At 36.2% G+C, this 27,991-nt stretch overlaps 2 protein-coding genes across 3 annotated transcripts in view; one reads left to right on the top strand and one right to left on the bottom strand.

Annotated features, from left to right (window-relative positions):
- Shark (SH2 ankyrin repeat kinase) overlaps positions 1 to 27,991 on the bottom strand; it is a 130,498-nt gene that overhangs the window by 63,912 nt on the left and 38,595 nt on the right. The window contains exons 5-9 of one of the 2 annotated variants that reach the window (XM_089098685.1): positions 24,130 to 24,314; positions 21,209 to 21,293; positions 17,242 to 17,400; positions 15,769 to 16,175; positions 3,322 to 3,486 (exon numbers count right to left, since the gene is read on the bottom strand). In XM_089098685.1, coding sequence (XP_088954811.1) covers positions 3,322 to 3,486; positions 15,769 to 16,175; positions 17,242 to 17,400; positions 21,209 to 21,293; positions 24,130 to 24,314 — 1,001 coding nt within the window. The remainder of the gene's footprint in view (positions 1 to 3,321; positions 3,487 to 15,768; positions 16,176 to 17,241; positions 17,401 to 21,208; positions 21,294 to 24,129; positions 24,315 to 27,991) is intronic. The other variant, XM_089098686.1, reaches the window with a different exon arrangement.
- On the top strand, positions 26,401 to 27,903 carry Gpat4 (Glycerol-3-phosphate acyltransferase 4). Its single transcript, XM_089099442.1, has one exon. It carries the CDS (start codon positions 26,401 to 26,403, stop codon positions 27,901 to 27,903), a length of 1,503 nt encoding a protein of 500 aa, XP_088955568.1.

The raw sequence follows: 27,991 nt of genomic DNA, 5'->3' as shown, positions 1-27,991 counted from the left end.
ACCCCGGGCCCTGAGGGATTGTATCAACCCTGGAGTTTTCGTTATATGATCTTTGAACCATTTTGAAAAATGGCTCTCTCAAAGTTCTTATCGGATGGGTTTGAGGAGAATAGGACATGGAGGGTAGGGGGGCTAGTTGCCCTCCGATTAGTCCTAAAAAGTGAACAAGAACATTCAATTGCCAATAAAATTAGAACTCACCTAAGCGTACACGAGCATCCCTTTCATAACAACCATATGCACCTCCCGTGCAACAATTACAACCCCAACCCCCCCCCCCCCGGCCCTGGGGGGGGGGGGGTCGAAACAGGAGTTTTTTTTATCTGACCTTTTAACTATTTTTAACGAAATGGCTATCTCAAATTTTTTTTCGGATGGGTTTCGGCAAAAAAAGATGTGTGGGAGGGGGGGTTAGTTGCCCTCGGATATCTTTTGACTCTTAAAAAGTAAACTAGAACTTTCAATTTCCAATCGAATGAGCTCCCTCTGAAGTTTATACGAACATCCCTTTCATAAGAACCATATGCACCCCCAGTACAACACTTACAACCCCTACCCCCCCCCCCACCACCAGCCCTGTGGGGGGGTTGACACCGGAGTATTTTGTTATCTAATTTTTGAACATTTTTTTTTTAAATAGCTATCTCAAAATTTGCAGCGGATGGGCTAGGGGAAAAAGAGGATGGGGGGGGGGGAGGTTCAATATCCGATCAAATGAGCCCTCTATGAAGTTTATACGAGCAACCCTTGCATAAGAACAATACATGCCCTTAGGGCATAACTTAGAACTCCTGCTCCCGGGGCCTGGGGGGTTGTATTGACACCAAAGTTTTTCTTATCCGACTTTAGAACTATTTTTAACAAAATGTCTATCTCAAAATTTTCATCGGATGCGTTTGGAAAGAAAGACGTGGTGGGGGGCTAATTGCCCTCAGAACTCTTTTGACTCTTAAAAAGTGAACTCGAACTTTCATTTCCCAATCAATTGAACCCTCTATGAAATTTATACGAGCATCCTTTTCATAAGAACCATATATGGCCCAGGGCATAACTTACAACGCCTGCCCCCAGGCCCTAGGGGGTCGCTTTGACACCTGAGTTTTGTTATCTGACTTTTGAACAATTTTTAACAAAATGGCTATCTCAAAATTTGTATCGGATGCATTTGGGGGAAAGGAGCGTGGGGGGGGGACTAGTTGCCCTCCAATCTCTCTTGATTCTCAAAAACTGAACTAGAACTTCCAATTTCCAATCAAATGAGCCTTCTCTGAAGTTTTTACGAGCATTCCTTCCATAAGAACGATATATTATCCAGGGCATAATTTACAACACCTGCCTTCGGGCCCTAGGGGGTTGTGTCAACCCCGGAGTTTTCGCTATATGACCTTTGAACTATTTTTAAAAAATTGGCTATCTCAAAGTTCTTAATGGATGGGTTTGAGGAAAAAAGGGCGTGGAGGGGTGGGGGGGGGGATAGTTGCCCTCCGATCTCTTTTTGACTCTTAAAAAGTGAACTACAAATTTCAATTTCCAATAAAATGAGCCCTCGTTGAAGTTTATACGAGCATCCCTTCCATAAGAACCATATATACCCCCAGGGCATAACTTACAACGCCTGCCCCCCAGGCCCTGGAGGGTTGTGTCGACACCGGAGTTTTTGTTATATGATCTTTGAACTATATTTAACAAAATGGCTATCTCAAAATTTTTATCGGGCGCATTTGGGAAAAAAAAGGGCGTGGAGGGGGCTGGTTACCCCCCAATCTCTTTTGACTCTTAAAAAGTGAACTAGAACTTTCAATTTCCAATCAAATGAGCCCTCTCTGAAGTTTCTACGAGTATACCTTCCATAAAAACCATATATAAGATAAGATATTTATTTCAAAAAATTACTATCACAAGCCCCGAAGGGCCGAATTCGCATTTCGGGGTCATATAATAAAAAAAGACATAGAAATAGCACAATAACTAAAAACTGGTTAAACAATGCTAAAAACAACAATATCAGAAAGGCAAAGCCATTCATTAGTCTAAAAAACAAAAAGTGTCAAATGTAAGAAAGTTAAAAAGGCACAAATTCTAAAAACACCAAAAAAAAATTGAGATAAAAATAGTGTTAAAAAGGTTTAAAAGAGAGTATATAAAAAGGGGAGGGAACGGAAGAACCAAACGGACACCAGCATGAGTATCACCAGTACAAAAAAAAAGAAAAAAAACCAGTGGTTTATTTGATCAGTAATGAAGGGGACAAAGGTTTTTTCATACCTGAAAGTTAAACAACAGATGGGGGACAAGATAGGGATGGGTTCAGAAACAGTACGCGGCAGGCGGTGTCTGGATGGGGAGTGTCTTTTGGGGAAAATGTTTTCCGTGCGAGGGTTTATTATTGAAATTTTTTTTTTTTTTTTTTTTTTTTTTGCAAAACGGATATGCCCCCAGGGTCTAAATTACAACGTTTGCCCCCGAGTCCTGGGGGTTTGAAATTGATTTATTAGCAAAATTTCAGAAACCTTTCTATGCGAAACTTTTCCTTAATGTTTGAATAGGTCAAACTTGGATTCATACGTTCTGAAAAATTACACATGAGCTCTTTTACTGAATTACACCAAAATTTGGACATACAAGCGGGGTTGCCACCACGGTCAGTTCTTAAAGTACTACAAAAGCCCAAATTTGCTTGCTACACAGCGATTTTCGGTGCTAGAGTTAAAAATTTTACTGCAATAATGCAAAATGGCACTGCCGTGCTATTTTAGCAACCAGGGGCACATACTACAGCGCTACAAATGATGAAACAGTGCTAAAATAACACTTTCGTGCTACATATGGCAACCCTGCATACAAGGAGTGCACGCAACGACTGCGATAATAACATCAACTGACTTTGGATATAGACACACTATATCCTAACAGAAAGCGTTGAAGGGAATAAAATCAACCGTGATAAATAGACAAGGATAACCATTCCTGAATCACCTACAAATGCTACTTTTCTCATCGCATTTCTTTTAACGCGTTTTTAAATTTTTGATTACTATAGGCCAAGGTTCGTTCTTTACTGGGTTGCACCTACTCGGGCAACCATGATATTCTTCGATTTTCATTCTTCATATACAGGCAATGCTGTGCTAGATTCTATTTAAGTTGTATGAAACTTTTTTATTTTGATTTAATTTTATATTTTTGTTTGGTTTACATTAGATCTTTTTCACGGTAATAATTTTAGTTTTCCTTTCAGTTTTATTTTTCGCTGAAGCCGGCTGCTCTATATACATCCCAAAAGGGCTTTTAGCACTTTGATAACGAAAAAAATAAACCTACCATTCCTCTTGCGTATATAACATCAACTTCGTATGGTACAGGTCGACTCGGTGCCACAGCAGTGGATAGAAGATTAGGAAGGCCATCCCACCAACGAGAAAAATATGCCACAAGGTGCTCCAAAGACAAAAGATAAGGACTATCATCAATATGGTAATACTGACCCTAAAAATAACAAAATCATTTAATAATTCACCATCAAGCCAATGGATTATTGCGGAGCATTCCGGAAAACAAAAAACTAACAAAGAAGCCACTTTCTACAGAAATAAAAATAGAACACCTATATATATACAGATGAAAGACTTCATCTGATTAGTTGAACTTTCATCACTAACTTATCTCGAATGCTAGATTATTGTTTGGATGGCTTTGTAAGACCATGACATTTTCCATGACAAAGAAAACACAAAACCAATTATTTTTACAGCAATCTCTGGTCTTCTACCACAATTACTTTTGCACGGCTTCATGGAACACTTCCAACTCTTTTTCAGCATTCTACTTTTGTGTCTGAAAGCTCTTTATATTAGAAATTACGTGGGCTGTAGAGTCTCGCCACACCTTGCATTCGGTCTGAGATTGGCCCTTTGATTCCATAAGAAAAAGTATGGAATATATTTCAAGTTACTGCTCAGGGCTGTCATTCCTTTGGCATATTTAAACATCAGATAGCTGATTTTCCTATAGATTAGTTTTGATTTATAACTTGTAATGTGTGCATCCTTTATATATATATATATATATATATATATATATATATATATATATATATATATATATATATATATATATATATATATATATATATATATATATATATATATATATATATATATATATATATATATATATATATATATATATATATATATATATATATATATATATATATATATATATATATATATATATATATATATATATATATGTATATATATATATATATATATATATATATATATATATATATATATATATATATATATATATATATATATATATATATATATATATATATATATATATATATATATATATATATATATATATATATATATATATATACACACACACACACACACACACACACACACACACACACACACACACACACACACACACACACACACACACACACACACACACACTATATATATATATATATATATATATATATATATATATATATATATATATATATATATATATATATATATATATATATATATATGTATATATATGTATATATATATATATATATATATATATATATATATATATATATATATATATATATATATATATATATATATATATAATAAATACCATAGACGTGCCATCTAGTACCCTACTTGAGTATGTAGTTTGGTTATCACACGTGCAATCGTTTTTGAAATATTTGAGAAAAACCGAAAAAAGGTTGGTGTGGCGTCCTGTATCTTTCTTTGTTTGTGATTTTATTTGGCCGTTATTACTAGTCATCGAATTTTTCTGGCAGAGGCAGTGTTTAAATAGGGAGTTGCAAAGATGTTTAAATTTTAGTTTTTGGTGGTACCTATAGTAGTGACAGCATCAGTGAGGTTTCAGACTTTTTTATCGCGGGTGGTGTTGCTTTCGACAATAGTAGTGGGGTGGATTCGGACAATTTAAGAACCCACCCCAGACACTTTTTTGTGGTCAGTATTTACAACTTTTACTCTTTTTTCACATCGTGTACCTGTTAATATGCATTTTATTATTAAATTCTCATATAACACCTAAATTTCAAATGCTGGATGAGGCAGAATACCCCAGTCTTGCTGCAATTAAAGCGGAAGAAGAAAATAAGTTGGGCAGTAAGGGTGAGTGATAGCAAACAATGGATTGGAGGGGAACTGGTGCAAAAGAATTTTTTCGGGGGGGGGGGTGCCTTGCAAAGAACTTTTAACAACCACATCAAAAATAAGTTTATATTCATTTTTGTTACATTTTTTTATGAGTCGGACAAACATTTGGGGGGGAGGGGTTCAAACCCCCTAACCCCCCTGGATACTGTCTTTATTGTAAATATTACAATAGTCAACTTAAAGATACAAAATTTCCCAAATATCAAAAAATTATGTTAAATGAAAATTATGGAAGCAATCATAATAATTCTAAGTAATCATAGTAATTCTAGTCAGTCATAGTCAGTCTAACTATTCATAGTAATCACAAGCCATTGAGTGCGTGCATACGCTTTATATTTCTATGACTTAATAACTTTAAATTGGTTGCGTCCTTTGAAATGAACCGTACAAATAAAATTTATATAATACTATATAATTGTACGTATGATTTTATCTTCTATGACGCAAAAATTATGAAGTTTAAAATCAACGGGATGGACACTATCAAATGACTCCTCAAATAATTATATGATTTCATCTTCTTCCCAAGAATTTTGTTCACCTCGTAAAAACAAAGCAAATTAAAACACTAAAACAGTTGTTGTCAGTTTTATTACATTGTTTCATTACTAAAAACAGTTTTAGTCTAGGACCCAGCCTCTGAAAACTGACACAGGTGTGGTCAGCGAGATGACCGCGAAACGGAGGTTGGACCCAACGTAACTGACCATGCTGATTACGGAAACGACCGCTATATTGTTGAGAAATGTTGGCGTGTTGTTGTAAGATCAAAGTTTTAGGTTTCTTCAGCTTTTAGCGATGGATAAAATGTGTAAGTGTCAAAGTAAAGCCAGAAATGCATCGATTCTAGAAACCTAATACAGGAAACGTTTCAAATTCACCTCGCAGCAGAGAAGAGGAGACACTGAACAGCTAAGAAGCTTTTAACTCAAAATGAAACAACTAAAAGATCAAATGGCTATTACATATAAGAACGAATCGTCCAAATTTCAAAACTCGTCTTCCGAGGACTCATCTGCCGATTCGTTACATTTTTCTGCACACTGACACAACAAATCACAGTCTCTGTTCTTGTCAACACACGGGCAGGCTCTAAAGCACGTTCAACAAAGGCAGTATTCAGGACTGGTACCTTGTGGGAAAGGATCTCCTCCCATTGGAACTGGACAGATTTTGTCTTTCGAAAAAGTCCAGCCGAATCGAGTAGGGTCAACTGGCGAAGGCCTTGGCAAGTTCGCTTCCAACAGGAATTTGACCTGTAGCAAAGAACGCATAGCGTGAAAAGAAAAAGCGTCATCCGTCGGAGGCAAGTATTTCAGTTCCCGTTTTCTCGGGTACAGGGGAATGCGCAAATCGTTCAAAGACCTGAAGTCACCAGGGTCTTTGCCGTACATTGCTACGACTACCTTTCGGCAGGCAGATGTAAATTCTTCCGAGACAGCATGGGCATCGTCGCACCTTAGCCTCACAATCACGTTCCGGATATCCTCATAGAGGTTCCATCTTTCAACTGCTTTCATAGCTAACTTTTTGCCCTTGCCATAAAAATAGCTGACGGTATCACACCCAGTCACACAGTGGACCACTGGCAGGCAACTGAGCAAACTGTTCGGCAGGACTTCACAAAGCTGGTGAATTGGCACAGAATACTTCTGAAAATTCACATATATGGCAAGACCAACCAGCTCCTTCTTTTCAAATAGCTGACAGCAGTGATACAGAAGTCCAACAACTATGTCAGTGTCATTTGCTAGCACAGCAATCTCCTTGAAGTTTCTCCCTAGAGCATCAAGGACATGTAAAATTATCCTTGTGTCCGCTTCTTCATGGTTTGAGCTGAGACGCTCTTTGTAATCTTCTGCACTCACATTTGCTGGCAATTTCGCAACTTTCATCCGATCTGAAAAGCCTCCTGAGAGATACAGTGTCACACCTTGCTTGACGAGATCCACAGACCCATCACAAATCTCAAAGAGAACCTCAAAGAGCTGACTTTTTGTCTTTGAACTCGCCAAGATGGAGGTCCAGTTGGACAGCTTTGAATTCCTTCCCAGCAATGTTTGTGCTCTAGCGTTCGCACCTCTGTGCTTGTGGCAACCGCTGCTGTCTTTCAAGCTGACAGTTGAAGCCAATTATCAATTTTTGAGATAGCCAGAAATATCTGGAACTCCCTAATGAAAGTACAAAAAATGATGTTCAAAATGCCGGTAATTAATCAACCGCCAAAATAGCTAACACTACTGTACGCCTAGTTTGGATATCACGTGGTTTTTCTCAAGTATTTCTTTCTCTTTTTGGCCAAAACTGTTTTTGATGTTAAGAATTAAAAGAGAAGGGTCTGGCGGATGCGACAGTCTCATGTTTGTTGGAAAACCAGCCAAGTGGTTTGCAAGTGTCCCATCTCACAGGTATGACTTAATTTATATACAAATTATGACTTAATCTATTATTTACATACAGTGGACTCAACTGGCCTATGTAGGATTTTATAAAGAAGGGGGCGGGGGTTGATGAAATTTGTGAAAATAAGGAATTTTTTTTCTTCTAAGACCTGGTGGAATAGGTGTGATGGTTTCAGGGGCGAATCCAGGATTTTTTAGGGGGGTGCAAAATAGGTTGATCCGATATACTTACGTTTCACTTTCATAACACACAGAGAATTAAAAGTCATCAAATGTCAGGGCCCTCTAGAGGGAGGAGTGGAGGTAGGTACTTCAAAATACCATCCCAGAACACATTTGAGCCTGTAGACCCATCCCTGAAAGTTTCATTTTCCTAACCTAACCCCTATCCAAGATAGCCAAAAGTATCTAAAGTAGAATTTTGCAAAAAAGACAGATGGATCTACAGGCTAAGTTATGTCCTGGGATGGTATTTTGAAGTACCTACCTCCACTCTTTCTCCCACTAAAGGGTCCTGAAATTTGCCTACATGACAGGTAGAACCTATTGAAATTTGACAAAACAACTCTTTACCTTAATTTTCAGTTACTGGTTTCTTATTCTCTGGCTTTAGTTCTGAAAATATAATTCCTGTTATTTGAGTAGAATTTTGAGCCATATTAATGGTTTTTTTTTTTTAATATATGAAATGTATTTGCATATCTTTAGAACCTTAATACTTGGGATTGAGCAAAGTTGTGAAGCTGAAAATTTTGTTGTTTTAATTCATTCAAGCAGAAGATTTATTTTGCAAGGTTTCACTAAAAATCAAAGGCCAGGACCCTCTAGAGGGAGGAGTGGAGGTGGGTACTTCAGAATACCTTCCCAGGACATACTTTAGCCTGTAGACCCATCCCTGAAAGTTTCATATTCCTAACTTATCCCCTATCCAAGATAGCCAAAACTAGCTTAAGTAGAATTTTATCAAATACTGGAGCTATGCCCCTGATGGAAACAAGGTTAAAAAAAAAATTATCAATTATTCCCCCTTTGTTAGCCTACTGTTTCTAAATGTAAGAAATAGTGCTATTACAACTAAATCCTGAAGCATGTCAATACAACTGAAACTTTTAGATTCCTGAATTTATACTTTCTCACCATGATAGTTGTCACCCAGACAATACCCCTCTATTTTCTATATTCTACCCCTCTTTTTCAGAAATGAATTTTACCCCCACTCCTATTAATACCAATTCAGGGTATATATTTGCACATTAGGGCAGTGGGGGTAAAGTTTATTTCTGATACAAATGAGAGGTATGTTTAAAACTTACCCCCCTCCCTCTAATGTGCAAATATATACCCTGAATTGGTATATATATAGCCTAGGGGGGGAGGAAATTCATTTTGACAAAAATGATTATTATATTGGTTAAGAGCATAAAAAGGGCATCAAGTAGTATGTTTACTTTATTTGTAAGTCACTAATTTTATAATGGGCGAGATAGGGTATGATCATACTGCTAATTCTATAAACTGTGCTCGGAACTGAACAGGAAGCTGATGCAAAAGGTTGTCAACCCCTGAAATACTAGGCTACTATGCTATAGCTTACTACTATGCTATAGCCTACTAATACTAGGCTACGCTTGCTAGATACACTACACTTGATAAATCACTGATGAAGCCTGAAACACGCTGGCAAATACTGATATATGCTGGATGTATGACTTTGTATGAGATACTGAAATTAGCTTGTTGGCTTTTGTGGGATCATTCTATCCAGATACTTTCCCTCGACAATAGCGTTACCTACTTAGGGCATGTATCTTGTACTCTCAGGATGGCGTTGCTAGCCGAGAAAAAAAGAAGCGAAAAGGCAACTTTGAACTGCTCTAGCTGCTGATGCCTGCGTCTGACACCGGTATAGCGGGTCTTCCTGGGATCAGCAGGTCATGCTCTGTCCTTTGGTACAGAAAAATCTTGGTCATTTCACTGACCACTCACAAACTGAAATAGAGCACATTCCTTCGGGTGGGTCCCAGACTATTTCTTTCAGAATGCCTCGATCATACAAAATGAAGCGACAAGACCCTCCTGTTAACCTAGAAAACATGAAGAAAGCAGTTGGGGCTTATCTGAAAAAGGAAGGATCATTGAGACAAATTGCAGAAAACTTCGGCATAAAGAAGTCCACGCTACTGAACTATGTCAGGCGCTCGAGGCCGCAGACAAGAGAAGCGGATAAATGTGTCAACGAAGAGCCTGGGGCACTACAGATAAACTTCCCGACGAGACCAAAACATAACAGGCAAGTTTTTGAAAGCGAACACGAGCGAAAACTAGCCGACTACTTTCGCACTTGTTCGAGAATGAACCATGGACTGACAACAACTGAAGCACGAAAATTTGCTTACTCTTATGCCCGTGCGAAAAACATTTCTGTACCAGAAAACTGGTGTTTCAATGAAGCAGCGTGAAAGGACTGGCTTCTTGCGTTTCTGAAGCAGAATTCAGACATCTCGGTGAGGAAGCCAGAAGCCACAAGTCAGGCGAGAGCCTCTGGCTTCAACAAAACTGTCGTTCAGACGTTTTTTGACAAGCTACTTGATGTCTATGGAAGGTTTGGAGCCAAACTGACGGCTGATAGCATCTGGAACGTTGACGAGACAGGTATAGTCACCGTGCTTCCACCACCGAAAGTCCTAGCACCAACTAGACAAAAACAGGTTGGTCGGACTGTGTCTGCAGAAAGAGGTCAAAACGTGACTGCTGTATGTTTCGCCAGTGCGTCTGGAGCGACTATTCCTCCGGTCTTCATTTTTCCGCGAGTGAATTTCATACCTAGAATGACAAACGAAGGCCCATAATGCCCTTTTCATAATGCCCTTTGCCTATATCTGTTTTGTCACCTTTAAAACAGTAGAAATGGGCGACTTTGATATTGATTGTTTTTTTGTTTGTTTTTTTTGCTCTTTTGGATTCTTAAAAAGACTTCTGGTATTAAAAACTGGTTTTTAATTACAATTTAAAAAAAATGTATTTTAAAGTTTGTTGGCTTCTTTATAGAATAAATGTCATGTAGGCTGAACTGTTGCTTTTTTATTGCTTTTGGCTGCTCTTTTGGATTTTATTCGTTTTTTTCTTTTGGGGATTCATTCCAAATTATAAATTGATAAACAACTAATATCAGTCAAATTATAAACTGCATTAAAAGGAGTAAACACATCAAATTGAAAAATACATGATGAACACTTCACATGAGAACACTTCAATTACAATGAAACAAAAAACCCTTAATAGTTTAATCAATATGAATAAAAATTAAATGCCAGCTATTTTCTGATAAAAAATGAAAAGCTCATCCGTTTTAGATGTACGAGTAATTAAATGAAATAATATGCAGACTGAAGTAGGTCCAGGAAGATGTTGAGATTTTCGTCCTAGTTCGTCACTTTTAATCCAAGCAAAATTTTAGGAACACTTAGTATCAATTATTAAGTTTAAGCTTTGATTTCCAAATGCTCACAAAAATTACCAAATTTAAGGAAGTCGCAACAATTAGTCACCTGTGGTCAAAACACACAAAGACTCCTCTTAGATTCCCACCCAGGCTCAAAGTTTCTGCTATGGTCATTTCCATGGAAATCTCCAAAGAGTTTCTTTTTAAAATAGCTTTCAACCGTAGTTACGGTATTTAGCCCTGTTTTGCTTTTCTTCAAAGCTTTGAAAAAAAGTGTTATAATATTCCAAATGTTACATTTCTAGTATTTGTGCAGATTTTCGGTAATATTTGTAGGGTGATCGAATTTTTTAAACATCTTGATACGTAAGAACACTGCAACATCATTACACTGAGGTCATAAGACTGTCAAAGACTCCTCCTTGAACCTCCCAAATTGAAAGCTTTTATTATGACCTGGCCTTTTAATGTAACTTGGGCTCTGAAAAAAGGGCGCCATTGTCACTCGAGCGCAACGTTAGGTGGGGATGTTGATATCGCTTTCGTCACACCCATTTGTTTTAGTGTGAATCTGCCTGGTACTTATGAATGAATGTTTTCAAATTAAACCCGTTTCATCAATAAGAAAAAAAAACGGGTTGGACGCATATGTCCCTTTCCCTTTGGACGATAAAACCACGCAAGTGCTGCATCAAGTATAACTCACAAAAATCTTGTTAATTTTTGTCAACTTTTCAACTTTTTGGCAACCCTGCTTTCAATTAAAAAAAATCAAGGTACTATCACTTAAATATAATAACTCCCTATGGATACTATCTTGATAGGATACCGTCTTTGCTTTAAATAAAAAAATAATAAACTTATTGTCACCCCTGCTTTAAAAAAAATCGAGGTATTATAATTTGAATATGATAGATCACTACCCACCCCCCCTCTGTATACCACCTTGATAAAATGCCGTCTCTGCTTTAAATTTAAAAAAAAACTTTTTGGGATCCCTGCTTTCATTAAAAAAAATTTCGAGATATTATCATTTAAATGTAATACCCCCATACCCCCCCCCCCCCTCTGGATACCACCTTGATAGGGTACCGTCTCAGCTTTCATTAGAAAAATAAGTTACTTAACAATTAAATAGGTCATTATACGGTTCAAACAAACACGCGAAATAACATTAAAAAGCTTAGTGTTCCTGGAAAAAAATTGAGTGTGTGAGTAGAGGGGTAAATAGACAACAACAAAAATTTGAAAATTATTCAGATATACCTGAAACTATTGTAAAACTTAGTCAAAGATTCGCAGTGGCTTTCAATAATATCCAGAGAATCTAACTAAAAGAGTGCACATGTAAAAGCCAAATTAGACCAATAGCCTATGAGAAATCACAAAATATCCAAGACAATGAACAAGTCTTAATGGGGGGCCCTGGGCCTATCAAAATATTTCAATGGTTTCCCAAGGAATTTGATATCATTTTCTTCTGTCTCCACTTTAAATGAAAAAAATATTTATCCTTTTGGCATCCCTGCTTTCAATAAAAAAAATAAGGTATTATCACTTAAAAATGATAGCCCCCTATCCCCCTCCCCCCTATAGGCAATAATTTACAATTTATTTATGAGTTATATTTTTGGGGTAGCTTCCGAACAATTGAGTATTAAACATTGAGGCGTTCAACAATTGAGTATTAAACATTAAGAAAATCTCATCTATAAAAAAAAAAAAAAAAAAAAAAAAAAAATATAAAAATAAAAAATCTGCAAACTTGCATTTCAGCTGTAGAAACAATCTGTCGGCTGTCAATTTCAAAATTCAACTGAAGGCTGAAGCTGTATAGTAGTGAATTCTTTGTATAATTCTATTAAATTTGGAAATAATATTTTTGACTAAGAACGATGTTAGAAATAACAATTGGGAAACTACGTTCGAAATTATTTAAACAAAATGATTCTAAATGATTTGTTTTTTTTTTCAACATATGAAGAACTGTGTCTATTGCAATATTTGCAATTGCATATTGCATCTGTCTGGTTTTTATGCAAAGTAACAAAAGAGACGAAAACTAATGAACAAGAGAGTAGTGAAGAGTTTTGGTATGCAAAGTAATATTTGGCAGGGAAGTCACTGGTGATAAATCGCTAGGGGTGGCACCGTGATTGCGTGATTTTCAGGGATTCGGGGAACCAAATTTATTTCGGGGTCACGCATATATTTTCAGGGAAATACCCGAAAATTTGGGTATAGTGCAAGCCCTGGTTGATTTTTGATCTGGAAAATCGAAATACTAAACCACACAAGAAGGAACCGCTCCCATTTTGCGGTTGATGCAATAAAGAATTACTGCAAAATTAATTTAAAGTCGACTGAACGCCGCCGCCTTTGTCGGCGGCGCGCCTGCGGCGCGCCGGTGGCGTTACGACACTTCGGCGGCGTTCGACCGGGCCACTCGTCGGCGGCGTTCGGTCGATCCGCCGGCGCGGCGCCGGGGTCTAGACTCTATGACGTTTCAATGCCCCACTAGCACCGGAGAAAAAAGAGACACATATCTGATATACAGGATAAAATATAATTTTCTCATGTCTTTAAAATGGGGGTCAAAAACCTCTGGGCAAGGGTTTCCGATCATGATGATTCTACTGGCATACTTTTTATTTACTTAGTAGCAATCAAAACGACAGTATAGCAAGTAGATAGGAGAAATCATTTTCCTTCAAATGGGCCCTTAATGATCTCTCTACGATTTCCAAGTCGCCAGCAAGCCCTGACGGAAAAAAAAATGAGAGACCAAGACCTAACCAAGCTAAGACATGGTTTTTTAATATGATTCTAATGGCAAAATTTTCATTTTGATCTGCCACCATTTTTGAGCTGCTTCAAGCTCTTTTCCACAATTGCGAAAAAATTTAAATAAACTTTTACTATTAGCGTAAATCTAAATAATGGTTACAAGAATGGTTATCAGCTCTAAATGGCAAATTTTGTCACTTGACAGTGTTTTTAAATATATATAAATCCGTTTTCAAACTTCCAATCACCATGGCTAATTGTCGTTTTTACTAGGTTGCAGCTATTGTTGCAGCCATGATTTAAACATGACAGACAGGAAAAAACCTTCGGCTTTTTAACTTGAACCTAGTAAAGAGCAGACGACGGCCATAATGATTTTGGAAGCTATCATCTTTACAACTGTCACTAAAATTATTATACATAGACATTTTACCATTATATGATGAGGCTAACCAGCATAAAGTCATATAGACATTATCTAGCATGATCTCCTTAGACACAATACAAAAATGAGACCAACAATTACAGATTTAGTGAAAAATTGCGTTTTACTTAGTAGCAATCAGAACGACAGCATAGCAAGTAGATAGGAGAAACCATCAGTCTTAAAATAAACCCTTAACTATCTCTCTTCGAATTCCAAGTCGCTAGTTAGTCCTGACAGAAAAAAACATCAAAAAGACTAAGAACTAACCAAGCTAAAACGGGACCTTCTTCAGTTTTTAAAGATGCAGCGCGCAAAAATTCCAGCGAAGGGTTTTCCAACATATGAATCCCAAGGAAATACTTCCAATTAAGTTCCCCTACCGTGTTCGAGGGCATTCAAGCTCTTTTCAAATTCCCATTAATTTGTTTACGCCAGTTTTAACATAATAGTTACTTTTTCTGAAAAAGTGTCACATAAAATTATTTTACATTTAAAATTTATTTTGAAACATTTTTTTTTTTAATGTTTGGTCATAATGGAGCGAGGTTCGATCTTTATTAGGTGTCCGCTACCACCCACACTATGATGAACAAAATATTTATACAATTTCCATGTTTTGAGATGCGACGTGATTTGTTAAAAATGTAGGAGATCAGATTATTCAGTGTGATTTTAACGAAATCCAACGATAATCTTCCATCATGCCCCACTAAGAACAGAAAAAGTTTTTCATAAAAAAATCCAAATGATTGTAAGGCTACAAGTTGTTCTAAAGTATGTAAGTTCGGCTAAAACAGGTTCTCACTGTTCCTTTATGTCTACTGTTTTCTAATGCGCGTAAATCATATCAAACTCTTTAAATCATAAATCGAAATTAAAAATTCCTAAAAAATGTCATTCAGACAGATAGATCTTCCTGGTGGCAATAATTTTAAAAGCACTTTGAAGCTTAATTATATGTCAACAAGCACTAAGAAGCCTTTGCACAGATGGATTTGGTTGAAATCTTAGTATAAATAATGTAAAAGAAAACAAAAACTCAACAGAACGCAAAGCCCTGGAGATAATTTGTTTCAAAACTTAAATCTAACCCCCCCCCCCTCTTCCTAGAAGATAAAAATAAGACACACACCATAGATCACTTGTATATGCCGTAGAATTGAAGAGTCTCAGTCCTGATCATATACTCAATTCTTTTGATCCTTTTATACTCCAGTCCTCGATTATATTACCCATTTTTATTTTTATTATTACTGGGGTGATAACAGAAAACGCACGACTACAAAATTGCAAAAAGACAAATATAAACGGACAAAAAATAGACAAAAAGAAAGACCCCACACATAAAAACTGATTTGGAGACTTGTGAATGTAAAATTATCGATGAACAGTACCGTAGTAGGAGAAAAAAGCTGATTATTTTTATTCATTTTGTATGAAAACAGTACAGCAAAAAAACTTGAAATTCCTCTGAAAGACAAAAATAAACTGACTTACTCTTCGCTTAATTCCAAAATGGAACACTTTAGCTCCAAACAAAACGCTTAGAACAAATGTCATCACAGATCGATTTGACTTTCTAATTAAAAAGCAGCCATCACTTGAAATAGATGAACTTCTTGGACTATGGCCACCCAACGATGTAGAACTCGCGTTTAAATTGATATCAAGGTTTTGACATTTGCTTTCCAATTCCACTAGCTTGTTTTTGTCATCAGCTTTATCAACGTTAATATTATCTAAGTTGTCTTCAAATGATGTATCAAGAGACAAGTTAGAATTTGCTGTTGATAGGCAATACATCTCAGCATAACACTTTAGGATATCTTGCGCTTGACTCCTTTTTATTCCGCCGTGATACCAGTCACTTTTTGATACAGATGGCATTGGGGGTACATACAACTCTGAAAAAACAATAGAATCTATTTTTTTGCAACATCAATAAATTATAAGGTGACTGAATGTTATTGTAATTTATATTGTTATAATTTATTGAACCACATAACTTAAGTTCGGATCTCCGGCCATTTCCCTAATTCTAAGTTTACGATCCGAGATTACTAAATTACATACTTTCACAATATTTTTGTTGGTTTCTGATGTGCATGACCGGTCAGATCATTGCTTGTCTTCGACTGACTCGCAGCCATCATTTAATCTATCAAATCATATAAAACGACCAGGTCAGACATTTATCTTCAAAAGCTGGTTTAAGAGTTCATAGGCCTTCAAAGCAGATTTCTCAGTCTGAAAGCAAAATTTCACACAAAGTATTGCTTCAGTTTTCACCCACTGTGCACAGTTAATACTCCACCATGACAAACAAATACGGCCGGAATGTCCTATACTAAAGTTAATATACAGTAGCGAAAAGTCCTATACCCTCCATTGGAAATTTTTGACACAGATCTAAATCCACACAAGCTTCATGACCCCGCCTTCGCGAACACGGAATGGCAAATGTTTTCGATAGAAAACCAAGTAGTAACTGAAACTATGGCTGTGACGTACATGCTCAGAGTCTATCTATGGCTCTGACGTATATGCTCAAAGTCTAATTACGCGCTAAGAAATGTGTGTCATGCTTGGAAAAAGATTTCACTACTGGCATATACTTATACTGTGCTACTTTGGATTGAACAGAGATATCACGATGCTTGTTTCAACCCATATCAAAGACAGACCAAACATCACTCCCGTGTGAATGGACAATTATATCTACTCCTCTTCAGCAGAAGGGAAAGAGGATTCGTCAGTTAAATGAATTCCCATAAAACACCAGCGAATGCTGAGTGAGGCGGTCGCGTCTGGCCCCACAACAACAATAACTTCTCCAAAGCAGGGGTGCCAACAGTCTTAAAGCTTTCTAAATCATAACCCGTATTTTATAAGCGTTTGACCTTTATCACTGTGACATTCACACTCTAAAGAAAAATTTTATAGCTGAGGTAATATTACAGAAGTACCCACCTAAGAATCTTGCACAAGAATAATGACCTGACTTTCTAGCCAAATCTGAAGGGACTTCATCAGATCGAGTCCGGGGTAGATGTGCAGCTTTGAATTCCAAGAGCCTTTTACAGCATTCAGTGTACCCTCTATAAGCAGCTTCGTGAAGTGGCATATAGCCTATAAAAAGGATTTGTTTTAATTTGGTTTATCATAGATATCTATCTTCAGTTTTTTTGCTAATGGATAGATATAATTAGCAAAAAATATTTGGTGGATGAATTTGACGTACACCGTTATTTATTTTCATGAATTTTGTATATTATAAAATGCTTGCCTCTTCAAGTGGACCGTTTCTGAGTTCTCAGAGATGAGATGTCATCGACTTTCGGCTAAAATTTAAAGACTATAAAATTTGGGCTAAAGCTTCTTGATTCCAGATTCCATTTACTGATTCTCAATCCCTTCATAGAAACAACAGAAATTACTCAAGACATCAGATTTAGTATGACAGGGGTTTTTAAATGGAAGGTCACTGATTATGCAGCTGAGAAACAGACAGATGTCTCTTTATAAACCATTTCAACATTTAACTTTGCCGTGTTTACATATCGACGAAAGATTTGCATTTGATACCTGTTCCGCTACTGTTCCCATTTTATCGCGTACTTTGACAATTGTTTTATAGCTGTGCTCTATTGACATGTCTGTGTTAGCTAAAACCTGTTCGTGTTAATAAAAATATATTCTTATTTATTAAAACTCATAATCAAAACTTAAAAAAATGGATTGAATGATTCTTTCAAAGTCAAAACCTTCGTTTCGGTTTTGCAAAAGCAATCATAGCCAGAGTATAATCAGTAGCATGTAACAGCGTTTTACGCTCTCAAAAGCAAGATACGATAGAGCATTTCAATATTTAATTTTGCCGTGCTTTTATATTTACGAATGACTTGTGTTGGATATCTGTTCCGTTATTGCTTCGATTTTTTTCGCATACTTTGACAACTGTTTTATAGTTGTGCTTTATTTTAATTTTGCAATGTCTGTGTTAACTGACTACAGATTCGTGTTAATAAAAATATATTCTAGGTTTCACTCTTTTGATAGAATATTATTCTCTAATCTATTAAAACTCAAAATTAAAGCTTAAAAAAAATCGATCGAATGATTCAGCCAAAGTTACAACCGTCGCATTGGTTTTGAAAAAGCAATAATAGCCAAACAGTATATTTAGTTATATGTAACAAGATACGAAAGAACCTGCGTCTCAAAAAGACAGAAAAAAAGGGATCAAGTAGCGGCTTTAAGTACTGTTTTACCTATGTTGCGCCATAGAGATATCCCAGAAGTTTCCAATACAAGTTTCAATAATTGATGTAATAAATCTTGCTAAAAATAAGAAAGAAAAAACTAAAAACTTAATTTATTTCCTTGGAAGTGTTTCTACTTCATATTGAGCATATCCAGACTCGGTACCTAGATTTGGAGCTAGCACTTGTCAGTAGTGACATCTTAACAACACAAAAGTCACTTTTTTGCATGCGTAGCACTGATGTGTAATCTTTGTTTCTTTTTCTTTTCTTCACCGCTAGCAGGACACTGGAACATCGTGGAAAGCTGTTTAAGGGCTCATTTGAAAGAAAATAGCTGTATCTAAAAAATATATGCATTTTTGAAAAAAAAAACTGAACCTCCGTATACAAAATGATGTCGTATTGAGTATTAGGTAATATTTAAGTGGCTCTGCTGCCTGATTTCAAGGGGTTCGTTCTTTGCTATATGCAACTAAGAAAAAACCAAAGGTGTTTTCTCTGTTTCTGATATATAATCATGGTTGCAGCGACATTAAGGTATACTCTTAAACTGATCAAAGAAGTAACCTATGCCAAAGCTATAAATACGGATTTCAGAGTGGGTCTGAATTTTGTTCCTGTGATTGAGAATTTGGTCGTAAAAAGACCCGTGTGATAACATAGTACTCACATGATGGTGATACATTCAACCTTATTAATTACTATTAAGAAAAATCGAAATATAGCTACCGTTCCTGAATCAGCTAAAAATGGTAATTTTTTCACTAGCAAATCTTTTTTAAACACATTTTTTAATTTTTGGTTACTATGGGCCGAGGTTCATTACTTTACTAGATTGCAGCTATCAGTGCAACGCTGATACTATGGTAAGTACACGACCATGCGGGATCAATTCAAGACACTAGGGTATACAGGAGTGGCGTCATTAATACTAGAAGTAAAAATCAACCTCTAGTAGTGTCAAATGTTAATCTAAAACCGAAACTTAGGAAGGATAGCTACCTTACAGTAAGTCACGAGGTTGGCAGATTCTAGGATGAGAATTTTCGAGGGACTTTTGAGGAACAGATAAATAAAAGTGGAGAGTTTACAAATTGACAATGTAGAAGACAGATGGAATTAGGTTTTGAAAAATGGCCCTCAGACTCTCCATATTCCCATTCGCCTTACGAAAGATAAGGTTAAAATCAAAGATCCGCTTTACTGACTAACAGTGGATATTTCTGAAGCAATAGATAATGTTATTCATTCTACTGCCCTACATCGCCTTGCTTTACTTTCTGTAAATAATGCTAACGTTCTGATGCTAAGTGTTCTGATACTAGTGCAGTGTTCTGATGCTAACGTTCAGGTATTTTAGAATGGCGAGCTTTCAAACCCCATTTCCGCTTTTAAAGGTTTCGTCATAAAACTGCTCAGTCACCCAGTATATTCAAATACGTATTAGCTCAGTGCCTACGATCTTTGCTAGTATGGTGAAATCGGTTTATCATATATCACATATGCTGGTGACGTTCTTTTGTTAAACCGTAGCAGTAGGAGCCTCATTAAAAAGTTTTCCATACTTAAGTCCCATCATAGTTCCGTTGATCTGTCACTTAACCCTGCTAAAGGTAAGTTTATTAGTTTTAACAGTCGATACCGTGTGGCCACTTTATATCTTAATAATGCTTCTCTTCCTTGCTCTATTAAGTTAATTGACTGGAATTTTTTTTTTTTTTGTTCTTATTTTTATTGTATTTATTTGTTTTTATTTTTATTGTATTTATTTTTTTTTTTGTTTATTTATTATTTATGGGATGGCGGCGGGAAGTTTTGGAGTATGCAAAGTATTGATTTTTGGTTATTGCGACCAGGAGCCGAGTGAGTGTAATATTTTCATTTTTTCTTCTTTTTTTCTTTTTCTTTCTTTCTTCTTTTTCTTTTTTTTCTCTTATTTCTATTTAGTATGTTATTATAAGTGTTAATTTAAGATGGTTAATAATTCCGAACAAGCGTTAGCTTATGGAAGGTCATTTGTTTTTTTGTGTTGTGTTGTTTTTGGAATAAATCCTTATCTTATCTTATCTTGTTCCTTTTCTTCTACCTGTTCAATAAATAGAGCAGTTAAGAATCTAAGGGAAGCGTATGGGATGGCCAAATAAAGGTAGATTTAATCGAAAGGGCATTATACTAAGGGCGAAGTATTACGAAAGGGCGTAATACTTCAGATATTATAAATTTTTGTTTCATTTACCGCGATGGTATCGTAATAGTAAATTAGTGCATAGGTTTGATCTTGCTGATATATCATCTCAAATAAATTACTTACTGATGCTTTATGTGTCATAACCGTGAATTCTGTTTCTGTTTATAACCCTATTTTGCATTTTTTCCTTCCTGAAGTTGGCTAATTAATTTTCTTACTTATAATACTTAAAGTTATTTTTATGTTGTTTTTTGCTTTCCTTTCTCTTAAATTTGTTGTACTCCGCATTGTTATTTTTGGTTTTTGTGGGTAATAGATTTATATCATTATTATTATTAATAGTTTCTTAAGGCCACAAATTGAAAGAAATTACACAAGCTGTTTCAGTTCCGAATAGGATAGAGTAAATGCAATATGAAAGATAGGAGTAAATGCAATAGGAAAGAAAATGAGAATGTGAAAAGACTAAAAGAAATAAAATTACCTGTCTCTTGGCGGCGTATTTGGGGATTAGCACCATATTTAAGCAACAAAGATACACAATCAGGACGGTTGCACATGCAAGCATACTAAAATAAATTATGTGTAAACATAAAAATAACTAAAGTAAAGAATAAAAGTAAAGTAAAAAATATCAAAGAAGAAGTAAAGAGCAATGAGTCTAACCCAGTGATTCCCAAGAAGATATATGACAATATTGCACTGATGTCATAAATTGTATAAAAACGTTGTAAATATTTTTAATTAGTATGAAATGTGGCTAGAGGACAACCCGAAATGATACCAAATTAATGGCATTTCATAAATAAGACAAAATAAAAATCACAGATGCGTGTTTGTTTGTTGTTGTTGTTGTTTTGTTTTTTTTACCAAGGGAATCATATCAAACTAACGATCCTCGAAGATCAGGATAGGGCTCATCCGGAAAGAAATTGAAAGTTTTAGTGCCCTTTTTAAGTTACCAAAAAGATTGGAGGGCAGCCAGTCCCCCTTTCCCACCCATATTTTTTCCACCAAAGACATAAAAATTTTAACATAGCCATTTGATTCAGCATAATTTAAAGGTCCAACAGTTACACAACTTTGGGGATGATATGACACCCCACAGTCCCTTGGGAAATAGATGTAATTTCTGTAATGAACCCATTTTTTACATATAGTGCTTGTTATGGAGATATATGCCAAAACTTTATATGGAGGGAAAATTACCGCTTCTCAATAACTCACTCTTTACGCTTAAGTCTAACTTTATGTCACAATTCTTTAAGATCGACTATGAACGTCTGAACGCTTCAATCAGTTGAATATGAATGAAAAGTATTTTTACAAAACGCCCCCCCCCCTTAAATTAAAAACATGAAATAAATTTCCGATCTACGTTAAAATTTACTGAAAACTCACATTAATCAAGTTTTGTACTTCAAGCCTTGACTTTTTTCAATTCCTGTATCAATTTATCTCAAGTTTTGAGTGCTTAAGACTTCAGATAGATGCATTTGAAAAAAAAAATTTACCATTTGTAATTCTGAGGTTAGCCGCCAGTGCTCCCTAAAGAAGGAATGTGTAGGCCTACCCCTAAGTATGTCATTATCTAGCCCTAGGTAGCAGCGAAATAGTAAAATAATTCTTAAATAGAAAAAGAATTTATGCTTAACATATCTTAACCAGAGCCGCGTTTTCAGGCTCAGCGGGTTCGAACACGGGTTGTTCTCGTCTAGTTTCAAGTTTCTAGTTTTTCGTCTAGTTTCAGCAGGTTCGAAGTTTCAACCCCGTGTTTTCCTCAACACCCTGATTTTTTAAAACGCTTGATATACTAGACGAGAACAACCCGTGTTCGAAGACGGGTTGTTCACAGCTCAGCGGGTTCGATCATGGGTTGTTTTCGTCTAGTGTATCAAGCGTTTTCACAAAGCGGGTTTTCGAGGAAAACACAGAGTTGAAACTTCGAACCCGCTGAGACTAGACGAAAAACTAGAAACTTGAAACTAGAACCCGCTGAGCCTGAAAACACGGCTCAAGCATGTTGAAAACCGATATGTATGACCCGTCTCCCGTAAAAATGGAAAAAGTAGTGTAAGGTATTGCGAAAACATGCCCCCCCACCCTGTTGACTGTTTTATGATTTTGCTCATCCTGTCATAACTCGAAATATCATAAACTTAAAAAAATTTCAATTTAGCATTTAGGTATGTAAGATTCATTGTAAAAGTCGAGCGATAGTATATCACATGTGAGCACAGCAAGGAGATGAAATCTTAATGTCAGTTTGTAAAATTGGTCATGATTACTTCCAATGTACCATTTTAGGGAATGATGAAAATTCTTAGTCTATGTGGGTAAAGGCCCAAAATGAGCAATAAATTTTTTGATGAGCCTAGCCTTGCATCCGTCTAAAATACAGACTCTGTATCCTCACAAAGTTATGAAGAGTAATTCAGGCAAATAGACAGGGGTAATGGGCAAGTGGAATAGATAGATAGATAGATAGATTTATTTTCCATATATCAGTAAAATAATTACATAACAATCTACAAATCCCCACAAAGGCTCCATGGCCTGAACTAACTCGTCGCTTATTTCAGACTCAAATATATCCTAAAAATGTTAGTATTTGCCATATATTTCCTCTGAGATTCCAATACGAAGTCAGTAGTAATTGTCATGTAGTATGATTTTACCTCCTTTTTACAGTGTTTAATCCTTGAATTCAATTTAAATTATTTTTCAATTAACTATTTAAATTTGATTTTTTTTCAATAATAATTTTAAATTAAATTTCAATAGCGTTCAGTTTTTATGTAAAAACAATTTGAAAATGTTTAATCGTCATTCTTAATTATTAGCCTACTCGTTAAAAAAGAAAGTTTCATTTGGTTGATAAATTCTTAGTTGTTTAAAAGATTTTTACTCACTTTCTACGTTTTCTGTTTGACGTCACTTCTACAGGAACTCAATAAACTACTATGAGATAAGAAATGTAAAGCGTCCCTCTATGATCTTGAACTTGTTACAAAACGCACAGTGTACCCATATACGAATCATTAATGGAAAAATTGCAATAGGAAATACTCGTTTTCGCTGGAATATGCATACCGCCAGGGCCGGATTTAAAGCTTTGGCATCACTAGGGCCAACCGTTTTTGCCACTCCGTTTTTGCGAGATTTTCAGGGAAATCCCCGAAAGCTCAGAAAAAGTGGAAGCATGGGAAAGTGCCCCGGCTACCCCCCCCCCCCTTTGGACCCACCCATATAAACAGAGGCATGGATGCTATGTTCCCTTTGTTACCCCCTGCTCGTGCCAATCCACGGCATATACTCACATGCTGATGAAGACCTACAAGCAACAGAGACATACTTAATAAAACAGATCGTTTAAAAACGTTCTAAGAATAAAAAAAAACTCACATGCAGGGGAGTGTAGCCGAACGAATCTCGAACATTAATAGCCGCATTTCCATCCAACAACTGTTTTAGGATGTCCAGTTTCCCAAGTTGAGTCGCAACATGAACTGCAACCTGACCTTCACTATTTTTACCATCCATTCCACGATATTTGCTACGAATTAACTCAGTCACAATCTTCAAACTACCTAATAAAAAAACAAAGAAAGAACTGAGGAGATACGTATATTTGGCTATCAGTAGAAAATATTCAATGCTCTGTTAAGACTATAATCAAAACAATAAGCGTAAACGGGTATCACGAGAAATGCTCAGAGAGGAAGAAAAGTTATATGTATGATTCATAAATGATCTCACACGACAGATATGGCATTTGGAATGCAAAACACATTCTTCTCAAAGTAAATAATAAACGCAGGTTTTTAAAAAAACAAGTGGTCATAATTGATTTAAAAGAATGCACTGGGTTTATTTAGTAATAAAAACAGCAATGATACTAGTAATAGACTGCAATCGCCAAGCGTAACATATAAGAAAAGTAACATGTTTGCAGCCCTTATTTTACCAGAGTAAACAGATAAATGCACAGGCAGGGGCGAATCCAGAGGATGGTTTTAGGGAGCACATGACACCCCCCTCCAGAAGGTCAAAAGCTGCACAAATTACAGCGGTGAAAGGGCGAAAAATACCAATGACAAGACCAAGTTTCGTTGGTACTCCCCCCCCCCAAAAAAAAAAAATTAACATCAATTCTGTATCCACTCCTGTGCACAGGAGTTTGTTTCAGGAGAGAACTAATTCGTGGAACATAGGAAAAAACGTGTGCATATTTAAACTACTACTACTACTACTACTACTACTACTAACAACTCACCGCAGCACCAAGTCACCTGAGGACAACACCTAAGCACGCTCCTCCTCCATCCCAATCTATTCAAAGCCTCCCTTTTTCCACCTTCCCACGAAGTTCCTATTTCCTTTAAATCTTTCTTTATGACGTCCTCCCACTCCAGATGAGGACGAACTGCTTTCCGTTTAGCCCTAGACGGTTGGCGAAAAGAACAATCTTCGGCAATCTGTAATCCTTCATCCGCACAACGTGCCCTACCCACATCAACCTTTCTTTCATTATAGCCCTAGAGAGCAATTTCGAACGGAGATTGAGGAGGACTGCACCCCTACTACGGTTTAGGATAATTTCCACTCATTTTATTTTTTAAGTTGTAAAGTTGCTCATTCCTTTTATTCGAAAAGGAATAGTTTCTTACATTTTATGATTTCTTCCCTAATTTTCCTTTACTTTCAAATAAAAAATCTTTTTGCTATTGTTAATTTAAAGAAAAATTTACAAAAAAGGGTTTTTCTAAAACAAACGTCAAAAGATAAAACCCAAGATGAATATAAATACTCACGTATAAAGATAAATACTCATGTTTTGCAAATTTAAAGAAAAATTTGCAAAAAAAGAGGTTTTTCTAAAAAAAAACGTCAAGAGATACAACCCAAGATGAGAAAAATTTGCAAAAAAGAGGTTTTTCTAAACCAAACCTCAAGAGATAAAACCCAAGATGAGTATAAATAGCCATATAATAACCCAAATTTAATACGAACAGAAATTACAATCAAATAATAAATGAAACCCAAAACAAACAGAAACTAAAACAGATAATCACATTAAGCATAAAGACTCAAAATTCTGCTACTGATGAACAAATGAGTTCTGAAACTAACCAAAAATTAAAATGAATGATAAAGTAAAAGTTAAAACGAACAGAAATTGCCACAAATAGGAGTAAGAATACCACCCTCTAAACCTCCTAAAGGCCATAGTGTTAAGGGGGCTGATTACTATCATAAAATTACCCCCACCTGTCTTTCTCCCAATGAGACAAATCTTTCATGCGTGTCAGCCCCGGTGTTCATAGTAGTTTTCAGGGATATAACCCCGAGATATATCGAAGGGATACTGTAATTCCACCTAGATCGACATGCACAATGGACTCAATTCTTCTTTATCATGGGATCACTCACAACTTTTGCTATGATGTCATTAGCGTAGCGTTGTAGAGCATGCAAATATCAAATTTAAAGCTTAGACAAATAAAAAAGAAAATTTAAGAATAGAAGAATGATTGTTGGCAAATTGAGAAAAAAGTAGTCAACGAAACTCAATCAACAGAATTAGTCATTAAAAATTATTGATCAAGTCCAAAAAACTAGGATTCTTTTAATACTAACCTAATTAACGTGTGAAATAAGATGTCATAATGCGTTATGACTTTGACAAAGAATTGCTGGAAATATATTGATTCAGTAATTAACACTGCTACAGCTATTTTAATCTCATACTACGTGCGCATATTTATCTCCATTCTCAGTACTTGGTTTGTTATACAAAATCTCCACAATTGTTTGGACATACTCCACATGTACTCCATTTGGATATCTGTCTCGATTCTTGTTACATGTTTCGATGAGAATACACTATTTCGAAAAATTTACACAAAGTCCCTATTGTGGGTGTTTGAGTTTGGTCGACGAAAAATCGAAAGGGAAAAAAAATCCGGAGCTAGCAGGAAAATAAACGAATATGAACAGCCTTCGAATGGTGAAGTCAGCCTAGGATGTGGGTCCCCCAAATTAATAGACAAGGATGATTTAGTCCTAAACCCAGACCCAAAACGAAACAGACAAAAGGGAGGGGATAACGCCGAAAACCACATGGGACAAAGTGTCAACGTGGCTTTTCAGCTAGGAGATATTTTAGACTATGTCAAATCTGGAATGGAAGCAATTGTTGAGGACGAAGTTACACAGCGTTTCGAAGCTGCCGAATTAAGGTCATGGAACTTTCTAACAAGAACAAATCGATATGAATTTATTAGCATCCGCCTGAGTTTCATCTGGTTATTTGGATTTTTCTTACGACACTTTATTTTGTTTCCATATAGACTTTTGATTGGTATTATCGGGGTATCATTTATGGTTATCAGTACGGGAATAATTGGATGTTTCCCTGACTGTAAACTAAAGAGTTTGGCGTACAACCAGATGCTATGTCCAATATTCCGAATCCTTAGCCTTTCCCTAGGGGGAACCATCACTTTTCATAATAGAACACACAAACCTACTTCCCAGGGTATATGTGTTGCAAACCATACTTCAATAATAGACGTTGTAATTTTAGCCACAGATCAGTCCTACAGTCTTTACGGCCAAAGTTATAGCAAAGGTCTTCTCGGATTTATGCAACGTGGATTATCGCGAGCATCTTCTCATGTGTGGTTTGATCGTTCAGAAGCCAAGGAAAGGGCGGCAGTTACGAAAAGGATAAAAGAACATTTGGCGAAACCTGGTGAGTTTCCAATCTTAATTTTCCCGGAAGGAACATGCATAAACAACACATCTGTAATGCAGTTTAAAAAAGGAAGTTTTGAAGCTGGTGGGACGATTTATCCGATTGCAATCAAGTACGATGCCCGATTTGCTGACCCCTTTTGGAACAGTGCCCGATGCACCATGATTCAACATTTATATTCAATAATGACTAGTTGGGCCATAGTCTGCGACGTTTGGTATCTTCCTCCTATGACTCAAGACGAAGGAGAAACTTCAATTGATTTTTCAAACAGAGTTAAAGCGGCGATTGCTAGGCAAGGCGGGCTAGTGGATCTTCAGTGGGATGGCCTACTCAAGCGTAACAAACTTAAGCCAGAGTGGAAGCACAAACAACAGGAGGAGTTCAGCAAGCGCGTAAAAGACCGAACTAGACCGTAGGCCGAAAATACCGAAAAGACCGTAGGCTAGACCTCTCCTATCTTTTCATCAAGATTTTTTTTTTATCGCTGGTGATTGGACGCGAGAA

Source organism: Artemia sp. Qi Xiang Cuo, chromosome 13 (assembly GCF_049724085.1).
Source record: "Artemia sp. Qi Xiang Cuo chromosome 13, ASM4972408v1, whole genome shotgun sequence".
Lineage (NCBI taxonomy): Eukaryota > Metazoa > Arthropoda > Branchiopoda > Anostraca > Artemiidae > Artemia > Artemia sp. Qi Xiang Cuo.
This window is presented reverse-complemented; position numbering and strand designations above follow the sequence as displayed.

What these genes read in the sequence shown, in the direction of transcription:
- Gpat4 (XM_089099442.1), top strand. Translation starts at nt 26,401, where the DNA reads ATGACTTTGACAAAGAATTGCTGGAAATATATTGATTCAGTAATTAAC.